The sequence below is a fragment of the Drosophila pseudoobscura genome, chromosome 2, assembly GCF_009870125.1.
Source record: "Drosophila pseudoobscura strain MV-25-SWS-2005 chromosome 2, UCI_Dpse_MV25, whole genome shotgun sequence".
NCBI lineage: Eukaryota > Metazoa > Arthropoda > Insecta > Diptera > Drosophilidae > Drosophila > Drosophila pseudoobscura.
The window spans coordinates 24,448,514-24,474,792 of NC_046679.1; the positions used below are offsets into that span (position 1 = coordinate 24,448,514).

A 26,279-nucleotide genomic window follows, 5' to 3' on the forward strand; every position below is an offset into this window, starting at 1 on the left:
AAAGTTGAACCAAACAAATGAACTTGAGGTAGGTCAGACCTCATACCATAGAACCACTATATGGACTATTGACAATTAAATTTATACTAAATTCTTACTTAACATCCAATCAATTAGTGGTTATATCAAGGCCCCGCGGACGCGGGTCTCTGACCTACGCCAACAAAATATTTATTCTTATAATTTTACAAATTGCCCATCGCGGTAATTGACTAGACCGACAAATTGTGTAGTAGAACACACCTCAAAGCGTAACATACAAATTTTTCCCCCAATTGATGGATGTTGCGTGAAGAGAGATATTTTATCATTAAGAGAAACCTTTACAAGAGCCACCTGCTCGCTGCCATCACCAATACCATACATTTCAATGTCAGCTGTGTTGTGTACCGCTCTCTTTGGCTACCGCTTGGCGGCTTTTCTCTTAAGCCATGGCCTACCATGACTATTGATTGGGGGTATCCCACTCTTGCGGTAGCATATTTGGTTTGCCGTTCTCTTAGATTCAGTACGTGCTCTACGCCTTCGAATACGAATTCAAATATGCGACTATAAAGAGAGCGTCTCACCGTTTGGACGAGCCCACTGAGCCCACTGATATCGGTATCTCTCTGTGCGTGCTCTCTCTCTCTCTCTCTCACTGTCTCTTTATCACACCGCTCAGGTGTGTTCGGTTCGTTCGGCTTGGACGCGTGGCGATCGTCGGTTTGTCACGATGCACAGTGGGGCCAATTCCTCTGCGACGACCGAGCACATTCATTCCGAGGTTGGAACGGCCTCGATATTCTCTCAGTTTTCTAGTCGTTTTTTGTCGGGCGTGCCGCACTGTCGTCTTTTCCACTGTATCGCATATTATTTAACGGTTAATCGCTCTGTCGTACACATTTTCGTACGCGAATTAAGTTTAGGCCAAAAGCAAAAGTTCAAAGCAAATAACGAATTAATTTTTGATTGAAAACAGAGTCAAAATAAAAACCAATTCCACATTGTGCAACTCCCAGTCAAAAGTGTTAATTTAAAGATAATGTACGAATCTATTTTAGCCGCCTGTTACGTCAATCCATCATGTGAACATATCCGAATGCATAGCGACATAAATTTCCATAGCACATGAGGGAAAACATTTGCCAAAAAACCAAGAGAACAGTTTTCGAGAAAGTTATGAATTAAAGAGCCCCACTTTTAAGCGGCTGGCTTCACATGACCGCTTAAGAGCTTAACCAGCTGAGGAGCTATCATCGCTTACAACTTTGATAAGCTGATAAACGAAAATTATTTGCCTGAAACTATCTGATTCATATTTTTTTAAAAGACCCACAACAGCATGACACGGCCCAAAAAAGAGATAGAGATAGTGAGAGACAGGCGGGGAGCTTAACCCTTGGCCCGTTCTACTTGAATAACCCTCGGTCCATCGAAACCAAGTCGTCGCCCTTTAGTTTGCACAATTCCCCAGTGAAAATGCTTTGTGTTTTATGTATGTTTCTCTTACGCCTGTTATTTCCAACATCGTATGATGTTTCTTTTTTTAGTCGTGGCTTTTTTGGCATGTTTATCGTGCGTTTGCTTCGCACTCTCTTTTTCGATACATTTTGCAAACACATTCTGTGGGTTTCTCTCCTCCTCTCTCTGTCTCTCTCTCTCTCTCACCCTCTCTCTCTATCTTTCCGTCTTGTGGACATTTTTTGGCAAACGTTTCGCATTTTTCGAGAACATATTATTTCATAATACTCGAATCCGTATAGATAGGGAGGAAATAGGAAATTTATGTGAAAAGTGTGTTTGACCTGAATTTGTATATATTTTTACAGTTAAAATAGAGATGGCCACAGTTTGCCTTCCCAATTACACAGAACGCTTTCAAACTGAAGAAACATTCGCAAATGAGAATGAGAATGGTGATACTGCCTGCAAAAACACCCACACATGTCATGAGGCGTCGCCGTCGACGGTTACCACCAAGGCCGGGACCAGTGCGTTCTTCTTCAGCCGAAGCACCAACTACCAGAGCTGGGTCCAACAGCTGATCAGCTTCAGCTTCACCTCCTCGTTCCACCTGCTCTCCATCACCTGCATTTTGAGCATCAGTAAGTTCTGCAATGCCGCCGCCATGAACGCCGCCCAGGCTACAGCCTCCACACCCAGTCCCAGCGAGATAATGCAGAATCTAAGCGGATCGGCGCTCCTGGAGAAGATTAGGCGCTCCAGCACATTGGGGCCACCACTGGATCGACTAAAGCACTTGGCCCCAGCGGCAGCAAACAGTCTGAGTCCCGGTATTGGAATGGCCAATTTTGGCAACTCTTTCAATTCGGTATTCAATGGAAATCCGTTCAAGTTTCTAAATGTTTCCGGGAAAATTGGAACCCCATTGGATATATGTGAGTATGAATTGTTATTACTAATTAGGCTTAAGAGTGAGTTTGATATGCGCCTATGGATTGTATTATGGAAAAGAAACGGTGAAAAGTGGAGGAAAGCTTTACTATACTGCTATATTTTTTTCGTTCTGATTATAGAGCTAATTCAATGATCTGTTTAGGTAAAAACTCTCACACTCTCTCTCTATCTTTCTAACTCCCTTGTACCGTTTATAATCTTAATTAGTGAAAAATGTCTCTCCGTTTATTCTTGGCTTTATCTGATCTTCTTTTCTCCAAGTGCATGGGTACCCCAAAAGTGTGTTTATTGTTGTTGCCGCCGCCGCTGACTCTCGTGTTTCAGTTGATCATGCCACCGGCCTCGTGTCTTGACTCCACCTCTCGACTCCGACTCCGACTCCAACTCCCCGACTCCTAGCTTCGAGAGTCAGAGAGCCGTCTCTCCTCGGTTGAGGCGGCTCAAGTTTTTATTTATTTATGTGAATTTTGTGGCGAACCGAAAGCCAAGGCGTCTGGCGATGCCAGTCAACTACTCCACTGCCATTTCCCTGTTGTTGCTGCTACAGACATTCCACGAAATCATACGATTTTCAGACTCTGGCTCTTTTAGCTCCAGCTTCCAACTCCCCAGCTTCTCTCTTTCCATGCTTCCATCCAGCAGCCTTTTACTTTCCTCTGCTCTTGCCTTTTCCATCGATCCGCTCTTTCTGCGCGGTTCTTTCTGCTTTTGTAATTATTCCGTTTTATGCTTTATACCGGCCGGCGTCGTTTCATACAGCGAATGGAGCGGGCGAGCGCCACTAAAAAGACTTCAACTCCGGCGGCTCTTGTAAAAACCAACAGCGAGAGAGAGGGAGAGGAACACAGAGATGAGAACATAAGCGAAGGCAGAAAAAAGAGCAACAAGTGTCTGCTTGCTTGCCCGTTCGCTTTCTTGGAGTTTCGTGGCTTGGCACAGTGGGACGAGTATGCGACACCCACATGTGTATAAGGTGATAAATCATTTTTTGGAAATGTATGGTAGAAAAGAAGTACGGTTTACGGTACATATATATGTATTTAGATGTGGGTTAATCAAACCAAGAATCGATATCATAGATCGAGTTTTCTTGTGTGTAGATGATATATGTACGAGGATAGCTAGAGAGTCGTTCCCGTAAAGACTTAGCTAACGATCTATAAATTAAATTAAACTAGAATCGCAAGCTACTTGAACTATGACTAGTTGTCATATTTCTTCATAAGAATAACTTGATTATAAACTTTACTAAATGGAACCATTGCTAACCTCAAGTAGCGTTAACTACTTTAATACTTCTTATAGTTATTCTTAGGAAATACTTGATTTAAGCTTGACACAGAAATGAATCCAAGAAATTCAAACTACTTCAATTGATTATTTCCTTAAGACAAAGCTTAGCACTTGAAGGAAAGGAAACTCAAGATTAATGGAAGATATGCATTTATGAGGTCACCAAGCAAAAGAATCGATAATCGAAAATTCAGATTAATCATCAAAATAAGGAAATACTTTGCATAAAACTTGAAAAACAGATGTGTTGTACGTAGGGGAATCACAAAACGAAAGACTTAATTATTTAGGTTTTCAAAAAGTTAAATCAAAACCTTCAACTTGGCAAAAAAAAAGAAGACATACATATAAACGATTATGGTCTGGCCCAACACGAAAGTCAAAGTTAAAAAACGTAAATGAGTAAATGCTGGGTCATGATAAAAAACAAAGCTTAAAGGTTAAAAATGCTTGCTTAAAAGTTTGTATCTTGTTCATCTATCGACTATTTCATAACACTTGTGCTACTATCTCTCGGGGATTTGTGGTGTTCAGCGTAGCCTCCGTAATCAATATATAGTCTCAGCCACAAAGATAGCGAACTCGAAATGCATTTTCGATGTAGTTTTCTAGGCGATGAACATCCCGGAGAGTTGCATTAAAGGCTAGGAAAATACTGGAGCTCAGGTGTCAATTGATTGGTTTAATCGATGGATATAGGTCGCAAAATGACATCCGAAGACACCAAGTAATTGTCCCCAGCTAAATTTTAGAGTAAACCAAATAGAAATTCGCACAGAGAGAGAGGGAAAAAGGCAGTGTGAGAAGGATGGGACAATTGACATGTTCGGGGCACATCCTTGACAGCTTAATGACTGTACCTGTGCCCCAAACCTCAGCAGCAACGAAGCAGCATCCCCCCTGAGGCCAGAACCAGATCAGGTCCTGACACATTTTGAATTGAAACAAGTTTGCTCCGTCGACAAGGGCTTCTGTTTTAAGTCCAGACTTTTATAATTAACTTGGCTAATTATGCTTGGAATTTGAACGTGCTCTGGACTCAAAGGTCCACATACAAAAATGGTCATGGGCATTAATTACAAAAGCATTTTTCATTATGTATAATTATGAGGTAAAATCTTTCTTCGTTTTTGTTGCTTTTTTTTACAAACAAAAAAAAATGAAGAAAACTGGTTCCCAGGCAAATGCCACTTTCAGCAAATGATGGAAGCCAAATAAGTGTCACACCAACAACAGTTCGTTGCAATTGTTCAGGCTCGTGTTCGGTGTTCAGTGTTCAGTGTTCAGTGTTCGTGGTTTGTCTTTGTGTTCAAGTGACAAATTTCATAAGCGATACATGCAAAATACAGTCAAAGGGATTCATTTGTTTGATTACTTTATGCTAACAATGCTAAGAGAGAGACAGAGAGAGAGACTAATGTGAGGCTCTGTGGCAGGTATGGTGGCCAACCTTCGGTTTCTACTTTCTTCAACTCAGAACTTGTTTTTCAATTGTAAATTAGTTTTTTCTATTTCGGTTCACAATTAAAATATTACGCATACGCCGCGATGTGCTGCGTTGTGCAAATACAGTGCACGAGCCAAAATTTAATTGCAAATACAAATATTCATCAGAGGTGGCGTGATTTGTTGGCTAGCAAATTAGACTTGCACACAGGCCCCCCCAATACACCCGTACACTCCACAGACGCCGTAGAATTTCATTAGAAATTCGTTGGGTTTGAGGAAGCCATATGCATAATACAAGCTATACAAATGACTGACTGATGATGACGTTTTCCTATATAGATTTCTCAATGAAGTGACAAGCGAAAAATAATGACACGTACGAGTGGGTACGTTATTCCACGCTGGGATACCCGCAACTCTGATAGTATTTTTATGAGTTACGAATGCGTCTCCCACAGTTGGAGAACAAGTGATGACTACAATACGATATACATTTCTGGTTCCAATAAGGCTCCAGAATAGTGGAACAGGTACATAACGTTTTTCTCGCCTTCATTGGACTTATATTATAATACCTTCTAAAAGGCCTTGCAAGGGGTATACTCGTCATCGATTATTGGCAACAAGTACATATGTACATACCCGCAACTGAGTCATCTGTGGATTCGCGTGACGCCTACCAAACAACATCCACAAACATGTGTGAATATATCGGGCTGTTGTTGTTGTTTATTTCATTGTTAATGGTATGACGTTACCGATCAGGCCACTTTTTTCCAAATAAGTGACGACAAGCCAAACGTGTACCGAATCTATTCGACACTCTTACAACAGCCTAAGAGCAACTTGTTTCAAAGCTACGCTCTTAAACAAACTTTCATGCAATTAACTCCCAAAGAGCCGCATCGAATTGGGTCTTGATAATAATTTGAGCGAACGACTAAGCGTGTTCCCCTTAAACGAGTCTCAACGAATTCTCGTATCCAAGCAAACACTCGGTTCAAAGCGCAATGTTCACATGATTATACAATTATTTGTTGATTTTTTTTGTGTTCCTTATCGTAATTGCAAAAGGCATTTTATCTACAGAAACATTTTTATCGCACGAAATTATTATAATTTTTTTTTGCTAGATAAAACTGCGGTATGATTACATACATAATATGGGTGTGAAAACCTTGACCAAAATGAGATGAAAAATGCTAGTAGATCTGCAAAATATCTAAAAAAAATGACGGCAGCAACATGTTCTTAATTTCAATGTCACATTTTGATAAGCAAATCCACTCTTCCGCATATTATAGCGAAATATTTATGACTAAGCCAAAATCTACTTCAAAACTATTCATTAAACAAATAGCTACGTAGTGCAGCCTTGATAAGGTCTGCCAAATCGTAGCACTCGTATTACTGATAATGTTTATTGGCTTTACAGGCAGCCAACTATCTGTATTATCTAAAGTGGCCCACGAGGCGCTAACCAAAAAGAAAAACAAAATCAGCTCAGCCTCGACTACTGTATACCATACACACAGGCATTACGTTTTAATTGAAGAATCAGATAAGCAGAAACTACGCAGATTGATAGCTTACGGAGAAACAGTAGAATAGTTTCTCTATATTCATGGGTCTATGCAGTTTTAAATGTTGCGGCAACTTCAATCAAATAGATATAGATAGTATTTCCATTGCACTTAAATTACGATGGGTTGAATACAGGTCTCACTGGGATAGAGCTAGCGTTGGAGAGAAAGAGAGCCCTCGCGTTGTGCTCTGGAGGAGAGATTAAGTCGTAGTCAGGAAAACTCACCCTTGAATGCTAAGCAACTCTGGGAAAGAGAGAGCTAGAGAAAGCTACCGGAGAGCAGGTGTTTGGCTTCTAAAAAGCTGACAGCCCCATAGTTTTCTGATACTATGCCACTTTCGTGATATGCCATAACAATTCAAATGTTGGAGTTTCATTTGATAATCACAAATATAGTTACATAATGATTGGTTGAGGTTTTTAACTATACTTAAAGAAATAAATGTATATATAAATATATTGAATTACTTTAGTTTACAAATGGAAAACAAATGGAAAATGGAAGCTTTCCAGAAGTACTCGTATGCTTGGCCAAGAACTTGAAGCTATCGCAGAGCTATGGGGTATCTCGAGAGTCTCTTCAATTGATATCTAAAGTCTACAAATATTTGTTAGTCATGAGAAGTACCACAATGATTAGATCCTTTTAGCGAATGCATCATGTTGTTATCAAGAATTATCGGAACGCCTGATAAGTGCAAAGTTCTCACAATATTGTTTGTTGTTTTCTTTTTCCCACATTATCTGTACGAACTCTGCAATATTTTATATTAATTTGCGTAATTTTCCATGGCTATTATGGTTAATAGGTAACTACAAAAACACTTCATTGATTAATCATCAAATATGGAGGAGATTGTAATCGAATCAAAGGGAAAGGAATCAACTATGGCAACCTTTCGGGCTTTTAATAAAGCATTTATATTGATTTGAACTCTGATTGACTTTTGCGCTGATTTCTGTTTATTATTTCGCCCTCTTGGCTAACCACCATCCCCAGTACCATCCTCATGCCCATTCTGTCGTTGAATTAATGGTGCGAAATTTTCATGTGAAATACTCTTGACCAGCTCCATTTTCTTCTCATAGGCCCATGGCCTCGGGCCCTGTGATTGATTTCTGGGCGATGGCGGAATAAAGTAAAGTAAAACTGTTCAATGAACTTCGCATTAAGCATTTAATTGGCCCGTTGCCTCCTGTTCTGTTCTGGCCTGCATTTGTGATTCTGTCAATCAAATTGGCGGCTATTGCTGCTGTCGGAGGCCGTGGTGCCTGTGGTCTGTGCGAACCACACCACAAATTATTGCTCGACTGATTTAATTTGTATTAAATGTCGGGCAGAGGGAAAAGCTGTAGAAAAAAATAATACTTTGGAATGGAAATGATGAAGACGATAGGGAATACACCAATCAAAGCACAATGCAGTGTGTGTGCTGAATGCTCGTATGATATGGAACATCAAAGGAATGTTGTTACTATTGATGTGGTTTAAGATGGTGGTAAATGTTTTGCGAATAGAAATATGTTTAAATGAAACCATGTGAACCTTTTAAAGTAGCTAAAGACACATTGAAAAGTATTCAATAAACTTTAAACACGTTTTGTATGACGAGTAATTTAGTTATGTATTTTACATATGTTATGTTATGTATTTTATGTTATGTATGTACATAAAACCATACCTGAAAACTCTCCGTTTACTGCTAAAATATATTTTAATGGGGATTGAGAAAATGTCTTTTAAAGATGCTGGCAACAGATATCTGATTATTAATATTTTAATAAAAGATTCCAAATATTGTGCCTCTATGAAATGTACTTGGCTAACTTTAGACTAAATTATACTGCTCTTAATATTATTGTTTTTAAGAGCTAAACACTCCCAAACTTTCAAGCATAATTTTTTTACGAAAGGTGCTTAAATATGTATTCAATGTGATACAAATACCAAACCATTTTTTCAGAAAAACATTTAATTGGAATAATAAATCAAAGAAAATAATTTGGAAATATACCATTAACCAATTTTCAGAGTCAAAAAATATGTCTGCCAGAAAATGCAAATGAAAATGTATAAATTGGTTTGCCAAATAGATTTGATGTGGAATTTTATTTTAATATTTATCTCAATTAAGCGACTAAACGACTCACTTCAAATGCAAATTACATTCACATTCGTTTATATAGAGATTTGTCGAGCAATGAGAGTGCAATATCTGATCTCTCTTAGATAAAGCCCACATTCTCATATGTGAATTCCCCTTCCAATATATGTACATATCAGAAGGAGCCAACAAAGCTCTTTTTCATAAATGCAAAATGTTTGCGCACATTTTTAATAATTTACGGGGGAGACTAATAAAAAATCTGCAGCTCAAAGAGGAGAATGAAATAGAAGAGCGGAGGAGGAGCGCACAGGAGCACAGGAGGTGGAATATAGCATCTAGGTAAATAAACAAGCACATGCATGCATTAAGAGAGAGAATGCAAAGTGCAGAGCGGTGAGAGGAGAGAGAAATTTAAAAAATTTAATCGAAAACGAAGCGAAGCGAAATTTTGCCTTGGCATATACCGAATTTTTCATGATAATGAAGAGAGCATCAAATGTGTGTTTGTATGTCTGCAGAGGGCCAAGGCAATGCCTGACATGTCTCTGAATTGTACTCTGTGGTAATCGTAGGTGGCAAGGGGCCGTAGTGTGTACGCCGTAAGGAGCTGTTTTGTGCTAAGCTTCGCTGGGAAAGAGAGAAAGTATACACGAATGGGAGGACCCCAAGGGTCTTTATTCGCAACAAGAATCTGCTGTTTGGTGTATTTGATTTCATATTTTAAATTACAAAAATTATCCTTGGATATCTCCAGAATAATGAGAAGGCTGAGACACTTTTCTTTTCTTAGTTTGTATAATATGGGACTTTTGGTTTAAATAATTACAAATAAATCTATGATATATTCGTCCAGCACACGCATTTGGATTCGCAATCTTTTAAAGAGAAAAGAAGTCGATTAAAGCATTTCTGGATGTTATTTCTAGAGTATTTTCGAATTCTTTATCCGTATCTTCTAGTCGGAATACCCTGGCGACGTTAGTATCGTATAATTAAATGTCTCTCGTATGCATGTGCGTCTCGTTTGGGGGTGAGCCTGAGCCCCCGTGCGGGCTGCCTAAGCAATTGTCAATTTGAGTTAAATGTGCGCAATTAAACGGTAAATGCTAAAATGTCACATGGATAGACCTTATTCCCATACACCCGTACACTGCATACCACTGCTCTCCGACGGAGCTCAAACTTGGAACACTTTAGGCATAATCGCAGCACATTAACCGAAAGTCAGTTTGTTTTAGCATATTGTATGCTAATTGAGAGACAGACGGAGGGAAAGAGACATAGAAATAGGCAAACAGATTGAGAGGGAGGGAGAGGGTTAGAGGAAGTGGGACTGTGGGTGAGTGAAATGTCAAGTGGCCCATAAAACGATTGATGAAGCAATCCAACACTTTTGGAAACCCTTTGAATTCTATGGGAATGACAATGGCAATGGAAAATGGGAAACTACTTCGCACATCAAATTCTCGCTTATTAATTTCCCCAAAAGTTTCTGCCCCTCGTATACCCCATTGCGGTCCACCACAAAAGACACAGAAAGGCGGCCCAGGAGGCCGAGACATCCATACATATGTAATCCTCGCCCCTTCACTCGGTTTTCATTATTTACAAGTTTTTGTGTATTGTCAAGTTTTGGCTTTCATTAAAAAGGGTTTTAAACCTTGTCAACAGAACGCCTTCTCTTTCTCTTCCTCTCCCTCTGTGTGTGTGTGTATGTTTGTGCTTAACGATCCAAAGTTTTCAACTTAAATTTTAGTTATGAATTTTATTAGGCTCCAACCAACGGCCTCTTGGCCTCTTTGGGCCGGCTTGGACCCATCTTGCATCCCCTGTGGGGTGTTTAATTATAGTCTGTGCGGCTAACCCAAAGATTTCAACTTAATTAATTAATATGCATTTGATTTTGAAGCTCAAAGCATACCCAACTACTGCGAGGAGAAGCAATTCCAATGCGCCAGTGGAGCCTGTATAGCCATCAGATTCGTGTGCGACGGCGACTCCGACTGTCCGGACCACAGCGATGAGCGACTGGAGCAGTGCAAGTTCAGAGGTGAGTCGAAGCAACCCCTAAAAATTACAGCCATGAATTCTCTGAGTCTCAGAGACTGTTGAAATTGATTGTTTCTCAGAAATGGCTAACCAGAAATTAGTTATTTTTTTTATAGATATATACTAGTAGATACTAGTATGAAAGTGCTCTACCCAGAAACTCGCATTCGTATCAATAAACAAACCGAAATTCAATAGAGCTTGGCCCTTTGCCTTTCACGGATTTCTCCCTCAGTCTCTACTTTTGATTAGGCTTTCACTTCAACTGTTGTCTTATTCAAATATTCTATCCAAGGGCTGCACAGCAGACCTCACAGTTCAAAGAATTCAAAGGCAGGCTACGGCAAAAGCAGGAACAACAACCGCCCAAATTGTATTTTCAGGCGTTTTCTGGGGTTTTTCTACTATGTATTTCCTGATGCTTTTTGAAAGAAAGTTTTTCCAACGCCATTTTTTTCGTAGCTGTTTCTGTTTTTCTGTGTGTGTGGGGGGGGGGGCCATGGCCAAGGTGTTGGCCATGCCCGTGCCCCGCTCTCAATCCCACTGGTGGACCTTATAAAGTCAAGCGTTGGATGGGGATTTACGACTAAGGATGCAGCTGTTGCCTACATCCTACGTGAGGGCGCTCTCACTCTAATCTGTTGTCAGTCATTTGTAGTTTTTCAATTTAGAAATGTCACAGAACTAACCATTTACTTCAAGTCTCTCCCATTGCCATCCAATAATCTCTCTTTGGATGGTGGTGGTGGTGCTGTTTGCTTTTGTATTGGTTTTGGTGTTTCTGCCATTTGTTTGGCTTCGTTGTTGAGTAAGTAACAACTGGCTGTTTATTTAGTGTCATGTAGGCAGTGCCCCAAAACCCCTGGACCCATTGGACTCCTGGACTCCTGGACGCTGGGTGTCTACGACCGCACTCTGTAGAAATTTATTTTCATTTAATTTTTAAGCTCATCTATCTGTTGTTGTATTCGTGTGTTAGCTAGTAGCTGTTAAGTGTGTGCGTTCTTTCTATTAGCCCATGTACATGTATTTAATTTAAGTTTGGTTCACGGACCAGTCGCCGTGTGTTCTCCACTACCGCTAGTCTCTGGTTCGTTGATTTCCCAAATTTAACATTGCCTACTTTTGGGCTGGTGCATGAAACCCATTGCCAGTCACAAATATTGCCCGCTTTTGGGCGGCTGCCTGAAAAACACTGCCAGTCGCAAATATTGGGCCACTCTGTGCACATGGGTGTGTGGTTTAATCTTTAAACATTTTCCCGCAGTTGAATCCATTTGACACCCAGCACTCAGCTGTACCTCAATTACATATACGAACGTGTATAGTAAATGTACATAAATGGCATGTGTCTGCAGTCGTAAGCGGACTTAAGCTTGCTAAATTACCAACAAACAACCGAAGCTGAAGCCGGAGCTGGAGCTGGTGCTGAAGCTGAAGACTGAGTCTTATTTAGGGGCCAGTGCAGGCGCCAGTCAAGTGCAATCTGGCCAAAGCATTGCATCAGGCTAATTCGTACTACACACACGCACACATGCAAACCACAGGCTTGGCCAATAAACTTGTTCCAAAATCATAAAACACTCAAGGCATCCACTTACGCGCTCAACGAAACAAAAGAGCTCAATGAAGTTGATTAATTGGACGATTGTCGAAAGCTCTGCAAACAAACATATCTCGTTTTTAAGATCAAGATTTCGCAAAACGAGATTGTTCGCGAATTACTTGGCTCAAAATAAGAGAAATATTAACAGATCATTGAAGCTAAAATTTGTGCGTATAGTATCTGAGTGTCTGCATAGTTTCCTCATTGCGAAACGAGGAACAGTTGTTACACAGTAACCCAATAATTCTCTGAATTACAAAATAATTTAATATAAATAACATTTTTCCATTGAAAAATAACTTTTACAAGTGTCACTATATCGGATTCCCAAGAATTGCCTGGCATAATTTTCGAAAACGGAATAAACCCCTGTAGTTCTGCGGAAGTACTATCTAGTACTTTAATCTTTTGCTTAGTTCCAACAGAAAATGCATTGAAAATTGCGCTAAGCAATTGCGACTCAGAAAGCGGGCAAAAAATAGCTACGGACTGTAGACTGTACGGAATTCTTGAGAATTGCGTCGTAAGGGAGAATCGGCTTAAACTTGACCCACAATCGGGGGGCGAGAAATAGCCGGAACGGATCTAATGGATGGGTCGTCGAGAGACGAGAGACTGGGTCAAGCAAACCTTATCATCAGATTTCTGTTGTTAGTCCGATTCACGACATAAAAAACAGACGTATGCGTCGCCACTTCTAGCACTTGAGATTAATTATTATTGTAAAGAGCAAGCAGCCCATTAACACTAGACGCTTTGCTTAGTTGGGGATTTTGATTTGTTTTGACAAATCGAAATCTAATTGCGCACAAATTGTACCCGGAGATAACATGGCACATGGGGGTTTCCTCTGAGCATAGTCTCTCTAGTCCCTATCACTCACTCAGTGGCTCACAGTAGCACTCCGTTTCGAGTGCGAATAGGCTTTGAGTGTGGGCCAAAAGTTGAGTGAAACTCTTATCAAAATGCCGAGCGCAAGCTTCAAGCTTCAGCTCGGGGGATGCTGCTGTCCAAAGAGTGTTGTATGTGGATGCGACTGCTTCTGTCGGTTCCATCTTGTCAGAATGCCACCAAAGGCACTTGGCCGGAATTCAGTTAGTTTCGAACTCTGTGCAGAAGAGGACGTGTGTGTGTGCTTCTGGCAGGATAACTGCGAGAAAAAAAGCGCGCAAGGCGCCAAAAATAAATAATTTTGAACCAAGCCAAATCGCATGAGAAACAGAAACATTCGCTCAAAAGTGACAAGTGTAAATTTAAAAAATATTCTAAAAATGAATTAAAAAATATTCTGATATATTTGCAAAATAATCAAATATATTTTCGAGCCAAACAGCTGTTGTTGGCCAGCAAAAATCAATGGCAAGGCCAATTTTGGCAGTCAAACGTTAGAAGACAAACTGAAATCAGTTTTTGTTGGCGTCGCACAGGCGGCAGCATCCAAGCAGCAGCAGCAGTAGCTTTCCCCTCCGCCCCGCCCCGCCCCGCCACGAAAGCGGAAGCTTTTCCTGTGTGTTTTGGCTTTTCCGTTTTTGGTTTTTTCACGCTTCTGCGCGTCGCTTTTGATTACAGTTTCCCAGTGTCCCGCTCTGTCTGCAATCATCTGCTCTTCACTCTGTCTCTCTTAGCTGTGCTCTTTATGGCCTGCCTGGCATAATTTGGATTTGATTTTGTGTGGACTTTTGGCTTTTGTTTTGGATTGGATTACATGAACTTGACACCAAACACCAGTCAGCAGTCAGCAGTGGCAATAGTTTCTGCCACTTGAGGAGTGCCACAGCAAATCCCCGTTAATGTTCACACCTATCCTGTGATATCCTGCAGTGTCCCTCGAGTGTATAAATCCGCTATAATTGTTAATTACATTTATCAATTTTCATTTAAAATACCCATAAATCCCGTTGACATGTCAAAGTGCAAAAATTACAATTAAATGTAAATACTCAACGGGGTTTTCGCCGGACCCTTTCTCTGGCAGCTTTAAAACACCATTTACCATTTTCCATATGAGGATTATGGAAAGTTTCTGATAAAGCAAGCCCATTAATAATTATCCACAAAAAAAATGCACAGGGAAAAAACGCGGCTTAATTAAAGCATAAAACATGAGGAATGAAAATGTGCAAACAAAGAAATATCTCAATCACGCGCCGGAAATAAAGAGAGCATTAAATAAAATATAATTCAGTATTCAACCAGAAAGAAAGAAGGAAATAAAGCTACTTATATGCTGAAAATATTATAAATTATCTGCAACAATATTTCAAAAAGTCAAATTGTTAACAGAGATGATGAAAATAAAAAGCAAAATGTATAAATTATAAACAAGAATTATATATATATAATATAATTGAAATAAATCCTTTTAAATAATTAAATATATAAAAAGTTATAGAAAATAAATGAAACGTTAAAAAAATATATATATATATTCTATTTGTTTGCATACAAAGCTCATCTGAATTTAAATAAATAATAAAAAAAAACACAAATAAGAACTGCACATAAATTCAATGTAAACATAACCGACTATAGTGCACATAAATGTTCAAACGTAACCAATTTAAATGGAAATTAAATTTTCACGCACATAAATTTTGATTTTGTTTTTAATCGGAAAACTGTTGCCTACTTTTGAGCTGCTACTGCTGCTGCTGCTCCTGCAGAGGATTCCCCATGATTATGATTATAAAGATGATGATGATGAGGTCCTCTTGCGGCTGTTATATTTGCTGGCCAACCACTTGATAGCATTTAAAATAATTACAATTTCGATTACTCTCCGAACAGAGACAAAAGTGGCAACGTTCGCGCGAGAACAAACCGGAATAAACAGCGATTTAATTTAATAATTCAGCCGTGCACTTAGGCTAGGCTAGATTATCATATTACCATACAGCAGGGGATCCCCAGCAAAAAACGCCGCGAAAGAACCAACATGGGACCAATACGCAGCAGCTTCCTGGGCTGCTCCTTCCTGCTGCTGCTCATCACCGGATTATTACCGCGAGCCCACCTCCAACCGACGACATCCACTGTCACCACATCCGGTATGACTATGGCACTGGGGATGGGGATTCCCCAGAAATCTAAGCATTCATAATCTGATTAGTAAGAGTATCATTCTGAAAAATCTGGAAAAGCTGCTTAGCCAAAGCTTTTCTCTGTTTATATCATCATGAGATTTAATCGTTCAAGCAGATACATATATGTATTCCAATGCCTTTGGAATGGGAATCATTTCATTTCGCCATTCAGAACTGCATTCTATTCTTAGATGCTTCCAAAAGTATGAGGAATCTCTTTTTTGTTTCTTTTTTTTCCTTTCTAAATTCGTTCTCTAAGAAAAGAAAAAGACTTAGGTTTTTCTCCTCAAAATGCAAATCAGTTCACACAGAACATCTGGCAATGCTATCTATGTATTTATTTGACAGAATTTAGGTGTACAAATGCATTCTTTAAACATAAAATATTCATTCGAATAACCAACTTTATTTTAATATATTCCATCTCGTACGTATACATTTTGAATGGAATGGCTAGACGCTCACATTGTTTATCTTCATTAAGAATGTTTAGGATATATATTTAAACATTGCCTCTATGGAACATTAGGGCTTTGCCCCACTGACTCACAGAATTGTACAATCGGGATTGACTTGACTTTGAGTTTGGGTTGACGTCTCAAACACCAAATGTTTATCTGGCTTCTGTATGAAACGAGCAGTAGTGCGAGTAGAAGAGGAGAGAGGAGAGAGGCTCATTTCCTGAGGAACTCTGAAGATAAGACGAAAAATCCGAGACCATTAACCGCTTCAAGTGTATTTCAATTTACTGTTATTGTCTGCTCCCTATGTGTGGGCGTGGTCGGGAGACTAAATATATATGTATAACGATATGGATATGGGTGGAAATTCAATTCAAGTCTTTGACAAAAAAGCAAAATAATGTCCCATCGATGGCCAAGAGAGCGAAAAAGTCAGTAAATAAATAAATAACTTATAGGCAACTAAACGAAGGAGAGCCATTAACAACAGACCAGGGCTAAGAGCAATACAGAAAGGCAGCGGCAGATCAGCCATAGAGCCACGTTAAGTGTCCTCCATCCACGCCGCGATGCGCATACGCCGCGTAAACAACCAAGAGACAAAAGACAGGGGCGCGGCGGCAGGAACAGGAATCGGGACAGTAACAGGGACAGCGCCAGAGACGCTGTCAGACTTTTAAGCAGCTTTTGCCCCATGTGTGGATACACATTTCTACATATAAATCGTACTTATATACGTTCATACGACATATACATATATTGGCTTTATGGTGTATGCTAGTGTTCGATATCGAACGCATAAATATTCATGCAGCACATTCGTGGGGAGCGAGCAGGAGACAGCTGATAAGCCTGCCGCACAGAATGTGTGCAAAATCTAAAAAAGAAAACGAAAGATGAGCTCAGCTCAGAGTTCTACATATATACTCGTAGTTACAGCAATACGTAGTATATTTTTGGGGCTCGTGTGAGCCACGTCGACTGGCAGACCTTAGATAACTTCAGTCACACATCTATGCCACTGCCAGTGCCACTATCCTTGTCCTTGTCCTTCTCTGTAAGCCATAAATTATGTATCCCTCACATTTTTAAGCGCAGCAATCCATCGAAGTTGCTCCTAGTCGTGTTTCGCTGGAATGGGCATTACTTTTCGAATATTTCATGGTTCCACTTTCCACCCCAAAATACACGTAAGATTGTTTAACATATAAATTGGCAGCCATCTAAAATGCAATTCAAATGGCAGACTTTCGCGGCCATTTGCTGCACTCTCCACCAACAATTGCTGCTGTACCAAAGGCAACAAATAAAGGGAACCTAAAAGTTCATCCCTCATTAGGGGGACCCTCAATCGCTGCTCCACTTCAGCCGCCGCCGGACTGCTCTTTAAATGATTTATGATGCAGAGCCCCAGACTCCACATACCCCCGCAGACCCTCAGGCAGAGAACCCTCATCTGATTCTATATTGAAATACTCCCTCAAGGAGGCACTGGGACACAACAACAACAACAACAACAACTTGGTGGAGACGGTACGGCTTCAATAAAGTGGAAAAAGGTGCCATAAACAACAAGCGGCGAGCCTTTTTTTACGAGTATGATACTCGTGCAACCCGCTGTGTGCGGAAGACGATACTTCTCTAAACAAGAAACACAAAAAAAAAACAAGTACAGAATAAATAAAAGAGGGCAAACAATTGTAAACAATGAAAAAAGGAAAATCCCCTTAACCGTGGCACAAATTTTTCATTTATTTATTGAGACGAGACACAGGAAAAAGCAGGACAGGATGAGGGTCTGAGATGAGGGTCCGAATGAGGAAGAACAATGGGGGGTGTCTGTGTCCGCCGCTTTTCCCTCTGCCGTGCCATTTCCTTCCGCTCATTTAAGTGAATCGGACAATTCAATTTATGCTCAAAAAGACAGACAAACTTCATTAGGAGAGGTCCGACCTCCCGAGCAACCCACCGAAATCACCGAAAGTCAGAAATCAATGAAACCCAATATTTCATGACATTTCTTTTTATTCTTCGTCTTGATATTGCTTTCTCTTAGCTGGAGGATATTTGAAATATTCCATTTACAAAATATTAACAATTTTATTACGAGAGAATTAAGCTTCGAGGGTTCTTCGGTGATTTCACTGAGGTACGACATCTTATCGGTCTTATCATGAGGTTTTACGAACTCCACGAACTATGATATGTATACAAATGTTAACATTAATTGAACAAAATGTGTATTTCCACCAGAAGGAAGGCCTAGAGGGGCCGGGAGCCATAGAAGATTGGAAAATGGCAAATATCACAAAAGTTTTAATGCGCCAAATCGATGAATGACCGCAGAAAACTTTCCCGTACCCATTCTTCCCCTTGGACACTTCTGGAAGGAAGACAAGACAACTTTTTCTAGCACTAAGCTTTTGGCCTGTAAATGAGCTCAGGGACGAGCTCCCAACCCGACCTCCCCGGGGATTCGGTGGGGTTGCGGGGTTCGATAGTACAGCGGGGAATTGCATTGTTCCCCGAAAACTTTCTTGAGGTTCTGCCGGAAAGTTTACCCTGTATTTGCTCAAGTCCCTTCGTGTGCGGCAAGGCGAGAGGGGGGTAGATGACTTTGTCACTTTTGCTGTCGGCAGCCTTGGGGGCAGGAGTCGAATCATTTAGTGATAACCCTCAAATCAAGGCAATGCAATGCATAAACTCGTACACACACACATCCGATCCACCTTTGGCATCTGCTTGGGTACGGGGTACCCGTTCATTATCGCCGGCAAAAGGTGTCCGGAGACTACTGTGCAGATCCCCCTGGCGACAAAGCACTTTAAATGAATTGCATAATCGCAAGCGTCTGTCTGCCCCAAGTCCGTGCCACTCCACTCTCTAGAGCTCATGCTCCTCCTCCTGCTGCTGCTGCTGCTGCCGTTTTCCACCTCGAATGTTGTCGCGACGCGGCAGACTGTAAATAATGAAGTTTGCATCTCTGCCTCCTGCCTCCTGCCTCTGGGTGGCACGAGGCAAAGCAGCTGCAAAAAGAGCTTTTAGGCACAAAAAATATATATTTTTACATATTTATATATATTTGGGTATATGAAAATTGTTGCACAAATACGAGTACGCGTCTCATGAGCGAAATTTATGAGCTTCATAAAGAAAAGTAATAGAAACGCAGAACAGATTTCCACCGAAGTCGGTTTGTTTATGCATTATGTAAGCCGGGCGCAAAGTGTCCTCATTTTTGCTGGTGTCAGACCATTAAGTCATAAATAAATAATTCCCTGGTCTTGTATATGAAACGGAAGCTGACATTGAACTTCTGCTGATATGAACACGAATAATACATACATATATTTCTGGGGAATTTCAGAGAAGATTATACGACGAGTTTGCTGTAAAACAACGACGTCTCTCAGATGTACTCAAAGTTAGCCGCAAGTTAGCAGCAAATGTGCTTATAAATATTTTTTTAATTTCCTTTTGGCTGCCGCTGATTGTTACCCATTAAAACAAGAGAATAGCAGACCAAACCAGAATCAGCGCTTCTGATACCCGATACTGGTGGACAGCAGGAGTGTATTTTATTGCTTAAGATGGCTGACGGAAGCGTATACTTCTCCATCGACCTCTTGAGGTTTTAAAATTCAATATGCAACATGTGGCACATAGAGTGGTAAAATGAATGGAACTCAGATTGGATGTAAATTAAGAATATAATATATGAAGATACTCATCAAATCAAAGTTTCCCGCTATCGGATACACGCGATATAAACCCCTAGTTCTAATGAACGCCTACAACTGGGAGACCTTAAGAGTTTCAATTACCACATTTTATATGACTACGCCTGGGATATCAAAGGAAATAAAATGTATCTTAAATCTACATCTAAATCTATATATAAATATCTCTCTTCCAGTGTGACTTAGGAGTTAGCTGTCTCTGTCTGCTTTTCTAGGCCTCTTCTGTAGATCTATCGTATTCCCATATATTTCCCACTTAATATTGGTGTACTTTATCTTTTGAAAATCAAAAATGAATAGCGGGTATCCCATGGTCGCAATATAAACTATGGTTTTTGTTCGTATTTTATACCTTTTTTTGCGCTAAATGCTGGCTGTCTAGGTAAATAGTACACTGAGGAACGTTTTCCCCCATCTCGGTATTTCCCAGCTCCCCGAACGCCGAACGTGATGCGCATTTTTCGCACTGCGGCGGCTCCGTCTGCCTCCCTCGGGTTTGGTTTTGGCTTTGGCTTTGGTTGGGACTCTTTGGCTTTGGCTTTCGGGTTACAGTTTGTGTTTCGTGAGGAGGGTGGTGGGGTGGTGGGGTGAGCGGGGACAAGGAACTGCCACAAAAGTTGCGCTCAAGTTTATGGGGGTGGGGGGGGAACAACTCGCAGTCTGGAGTCTGGAGAAAACTTTGCCCCTGTGGAGATGAAGGGACTGTGACTGTGACTGTGTCTCTTAAAGCGTCGACGAATGAAATGCAAATGTCTTTCAGAGGAATTCGTTTGAATTAAGCGCTAAATTGTCTGCACTTTAGTATGGCTCACAAAAGATGCATCGTTGCACGAAGAGGGCAAAAGTGCAAAGGAAAATCCGGGCTAAAGAATTCTCCAATTGAAAATGAATTTTCTTACATTTCATTGAATATTTTCAGCAATTATTTGTACGAGTATGTGTCCTGACACCTTGAATGGTTTTTGCAACACCTTCGATTCAGAAAATTCTTTTGTATCTTCTAATTGCATTTCAATCACTCAGCCAGCAACAAATTGTTTTCCTTTCCGGTTGGGAAAAAATGGAATATTGCAAAGCCTTTTAATAAATTTTTGTGGTGGTGAAAAGTCGTAAAACAAAACAACCATAAAATATAGGGAAAAACTATTTCCACTAAAACCATAAAACAAAGAGAAAAGCTGAGGAAAAAGGAAAAAGGAAACTGAAATCACATTTATTTTTGGCACAGTTAACTATTCAAGCATAAAAAATTGGACATATACCATTACCGTTATCTGGCGAAGCTATTGAAAATTGATTTTGAATATACGTGTTTTTCATTACAGAATCGACTTGCAACGCGGACCAATTCCGCTGTGGCAATGGCAATTGCATTCCACAGAAATGGGTCTGCGATCACGAGGCCGACTGTACCGATGGCTCCGACGAGCTATCCCTCCTCTGCAGTAAGTACTATCCCCAGTCGTAGATGTAGATAACTTTTCCCCCAAGTGGCTCCCGAGCTAATGCAACTATTTCCTTTGAATGTTGTGTGAGAGCAGTCAGTATGTGCCAGCCCTATGAGGTGATGTGCAAGAACATGGAGCAGTGTATACCACGCATGTGGCTCTGCGATGGCGACTTCGATTGTCGGGACATGTCCGACGAACAGGATTGTAGTAAGCCTCCACCACTCCATCACTCAAATTTGCATACTAACTGGAGGATTGCCGTGCCCATCACTAAACCAAACGAAAACAAAATGAGACGTTTAATCGAAATTTAAATGCATGAACCATCCTCTGATTCACTTTATGACTGGGCTCTAGTCCTTTGCCTGACAGCCTGAGCCTGAGCCATAAATTAACATCATTCCTGACGGACAATATCGCGACGTGACCATCAGCGGAACTAATCTGTATTTATGCATTAGGGAGAGACTCCCATTGTCCTTTTCCTTTTGCCTTTCCCTATGTAGTTTTTTTCCATGAAATTTCCCCTCCACTCCTGTAACTTGTTTAGCGGTTTATTGTCTGTGACACATTCGCCTAACTATGTGAAAGGAAATCCAGAACTGCAGAGTGCCAGAACGGCAGAACGGCAGTGTTTTTATGTTTCAGGATTGTAATTGAAAAAAATGATGCGATTTTTATGATGTTATCCTTGATGGAAATAAAATCTGGTAATCAAAAGTGCGAGGACAGCGACCAAATTGAGCCTGTGGTTTATATGGAGTTGAGCTGCGCAGAATACATATATCACAGGATATACATAAAAATATATACATACATACATACACATGGTCGAACATTCCGGTACTCCGAGTCTGTGGGGGTGAATGTGTTTTTACGACCTTTATGCGCTTTAAAATTGTCATCAAACCTTGTTGACATTCCAGCTTTTATCCATACACACTCCGCCCTACCGCCCCACCGCCCCACCGCCTCTTCGTCCTCCGTGGATCTTAATTGAAGTTGCTTTTGGTCGGGCCAAAAGTTCAGCGCGAAAAGCAAAAGCACACACACATATGAAACGGCAAAAAACAGAAGGAAGATACCCCTTGCTATTGATAGATACCCTTGACAACCTTTGATAAATACATATAAAGCATTCCTTTCGCTTGCAGATAAAGCAAGAGTGGAGAGTGCAAAGCTTAGACCAATATCGGGGATTAGTTTTCCCAGAAACATGGTAATCAGGAATGGGACAGCTCCCTCTCTTCGTTGCAAATGTCCGCATAAAAAAGAATATCCTCTGCTAGTGTTTATTTACTGTAAAGCGGGAATGGTCCTTGGTCCGTGGTCCCCTATTTAATTCCATTTAACACTCAACTTTGACTCTTCATAACTTTGTGTGCCGTTACGGGGAAAACTTGGCTTTCAAGTCGAACAATGACGCCAGGCGCTGCTCGAGGAACACCACACAATAAACAAAACGCAAACTGCGCCACAAAAGCATTGAGCTTCATTGGCTTTCGAGAAGGTAATGGGGGCTAGTCCGGGGAAGCATTTTAAATAAAATTAAAATCAAATTGCAAGTACTATATACGCTCCAGCGTCAGATAACAAGAAAATGCTATTGAACACAATACGAAAATTGTGGGTCAATATGTGTGTGTGTGCGTGAGTATGTGTGGGTCTGTGGAGACCCACAGGAGAACGAAGGTCCTGCCCAGGTCTATTCATAGTGACCCTCCCACAACAGCAAATTGATTTTGCCATGGCTTACAAAAGCTATAGCTGAAGCTGAAGCTGAAGCAGTGTCCCACATGGCCATACGAGGGACATCATTTCATTCAGCGAAGTGCTCGTTCTGGCCTCAAGAAGGACACAAAAAAAAAATGAAGTCCCTGGCGAATTTTTCTCTCACCAAGCAATGGCAAATTTAATGAAGCCATAAATTGTGGCTGCAAAATGATAGTGGATAATTGAAAATTTCTGCCTTATACGAAGGAGCCAACGAGAAAAAGGAGTAAAAAGTGTAATGAAATAAAAAACTTTCCCATCTAGAAATACAATTTTTATTCTAAAAAATGTTAGTAGGGGAGATTTCCACATACCAGCGTATAAATAAATTATAAAAAATAACACCAGAGAGAATTTTCAAGTCGAAGCTCATTGTCTAGACAATAAGATACCCGGTATTACTCTTAACTCATTTTACTGCTAATCTACTCTGTAAGAGAGAGAGATATCGCGTGAGCCACCTACGGAAAATTGTTGTCTTCATTCATTAATGAATCTATTATTAAAGAAATGAAATTTAAAAACTGATAAACCATTAATTCCGTTAATTTCCCTGTTAATCCGAAAATCACGAAAATTCAGTACTGAAATTTATTAAATTCCTTGGATATCCAATTATTTGTATTAATAAAAGTATGCCACAATACATTTGTGTCAATCACATAGCAAACGAATCTCTAAAAAAAAACGCTTATCGGCATTAAAGAATTTTTCGAATATTCTCGCCACTGGGTGCCAACATTCCAGGAAGTTTCCAGCTGGCGCAGCAGCAATACAGCAAATAAATTCGAAAAACTGGTCACAGTAAATTCCAATTAAAGGCATATCACGCATACGACACGTTGCACATGCTAAGCAACCAAAAAAAGGTATACGAGTATATCTGTACATACAAATACCGAGAAGAAAACAATAATGAATTAATTTATTTGCAACGATGTCAGAAATTTCCGCATAGATGTGCACGTGTAGCCGGTAAACAAATAGACAGGAAGACAGGATCTGGAAGGAATATAAACAGAGAGAAAGCGGGAGAGCAAAAGGCAGATGAAACGCCAAAAAGCATATTCAAATATGTGAGGCCCGGTCGTAAGATTTTATTGCTCCAACGAGCACACAGAGGCACAAAGGAGCCCAGACAGACAGCGGGAAGTACATAATCATATCAGGGAAAATCATACATGGCCACAAGAGCTACTTTCTCTTGCACACACACACGCAGACACAGAGAAAACACACACATACAGAGACAAAAGACCTTCATTTCACGCTCCGGGTGGTAGGCCCAAAAAAAGAAGGCCCAAAGAATCCGGCAATGAAAGAAAGTACGAAAGGGAAGGCACTGAAAGAACTGGCATACTAATACGCATTAAGGGTTAAACACAAGCGTTTTTATGCATCTGCATGGGTGTGGGCGTGTGTTTGTCAAAGCGTGTGTCTGTGTGTCTGTGTGTGGGAGTGTTGTCAGCTTTGTTTAATGTCCGTGCTCCTCTTGGGCTCGGGAATAACTTCAATGAAACTTTCAGCCACGAGTACGAGCACGAGTATCTGTGTTTGTGTCTCGTGTGTGCTCTGTGGGTGTGGAGGGGGTGGTGTCTGCGATAATTGCTTTAATGCATACGCATGTGTGCGTTTTAACTTTATGGAGTGTTGGCTGATAATGTCTTAATTACTGCCTAGATAAAATGCCAACTGTTTAGCCCAGAATGGTTTCTCATCGCCCCCTCTCGCTGCTCCCCTCCTCTGTGTGCCTCTCTACGTGTGTCTGAGGTTGTGTGTGTGCTGGCATGACAACTATGTTTATTACTTGCCATCGGAGTACGTTCCAAGGGACTCCGCCTTTGCAGCTGCTTATAAACTTAATGACAAGGCGAAACTTGGCTGTCTACTTTAAGGCGTCTTCTGCACTTACACTGGGGGAAAAGGAATGATCTGAAAAGAAAACTTACTATGGAAATGGAAAACAGAGCTGCCATTGGATCGTTATTGTAACAAGAATGAACAATTGCCGCTTCACTATTTGAACACCTGGCTCTCGAGCATTTGAGTGTATACTTAACGTGGAATTAACGTGTTCTTTCTCTCAGTGCAGCATTTCTTCCATCTTGATGGTTGTTTTTTGCCATTAGGGAAGCAGTTAGTGGGCTATTTTGAAGGCATCAACAACAGCCTCACCACAGATTCTCTCTTATAGGAGGTTTTCTCCATGTCCTTCTTTAATTTCAGAACATTTGCACACTTAACTCAAATATGTTGTATACATTTCTTTTACAGCGAGAAAGACCTGCTCGCCCGAGCAGTTCCAGTGCAAGTCCGGCGAGGGTGTGTGCATACCACTCTCCTGGATGTGCGATCAAAACAAGGACTGCGACGATGGCAGCGATGAGGCCCAGTGCAGTAAGCCTTCAATCATATCTAAGTTTCTGTTTGCTGCAACTCTTTGTTTTGGTGTTGGTGAAATCTATCTATCGTTTTCTATCTGCCTTCCCTGCTACGTTATATTACATGTATCCTCTGTTGACACACATTTGTATTTCTCTGAAAGTTGTGTAATTCCACACTTACCTACTACTCGTATATCCTACCAATAAAGCACAAATATTTACGCAGACACACACTCAAGAAACACTTTAGATTGCAATGTTTTAGATGTTGTAGTCCTGCCACAAGTCCTGCCCCCCCGCCTTTTCCTCTTATGCTTTGTTTGCTGGCAATTTTCGTAATGGTGTTGGTTTCTGTTGCGTTTTTGTTAAACCTCAAAAGGTTTATGTTACCATTGTAGATATTTAGTAGAGCATACCCACATCCATTCACTAATCAGCCTGCAAATCCTCCCCAAAACCCATTGAGATATTCTGCTAATGCCCCACCCTGAACTCCATGCAGATGCCACATGCCGCTCGGACGAGTTCACCTGCGCCAGTGGCGACTGCATCCAGAGCCGCTGGAAGTGCGACGGGGATCACGACTGTGTGGACGGGTCCGATGAGCTCAACTGTCCCGCCAAGGGAAAGTGTCAGGAGGAGGCATTCACCTGCGACAACGGGGATTGCATCAGCAAGCGGTGGGTCTGCGACGGAGACTATGACTGCAAGGACCACAGCGATGAGAAGGTGAGTTATGGCGAGAGTCTGTTTCCCCATACAGCTGGCCATGAAAATTGATATGACCAAATTATTAACAAACCCACACACATGCGAAAGGCTGTAAAACAACCCTCGCATATAAATATAAATATATATTTATATGGGCCCCAGCTAGGAAGCATAAATTATGCAGGA

The 26,279-nt window shown here is 40.8% G+C and overlaps 1 protein-coding gene across 12 annotated transcripts in view; it reads left to right on the forward strand.

The window, feature by feature from the left end:
* Positions 1-781: 781 nt before the first annotated feature.
* The window catches only part of LOC4802664 (Lipophorin receptor 2), a 37,052-nt gene continuing 11,554 nt past the window's right edge, over positions 782-26,279 (forward strand). For 3 of the 12 annotated variants that reach the window (XM_015182500.2, XM_001359500.5, XM_033377155.1), the window contains exons 1-6: positions 783-1,026; positions 1,812-2,381; positions 10,745-10,885; positions 21,100-21,219; positions 25,273-25,395; positions 25,885-26,111. In XM_015182500.2, the coding sequence (XP_015037986.2) occupies positions 1,823-2,381; positions 10,745-10,885; positions 21,100-21,219; positions 25,273-25,395; positions 25,885-26,111 (1,170 nt within the window). In that variant the 5' untranslated portion in view covers positions 783-1,026; positions 1,812-1,822. Of the gene's footprint in view, positions 1,027-1,811; positions 2,382-10,744; positions 10,886-13,590; positions 13,738-15,277; positions 15,538-21,099; positions 21,220-21,315; positions 21,433-25,272; positions 25,396-25,884; positions 26,112-26,279 lie in introns of those variants that run through there. The other 9 variants (XR_001451880.2, XM_015182502.2, XM_033377156.1 and 6 more) reach the window with 7 other exon arrangements.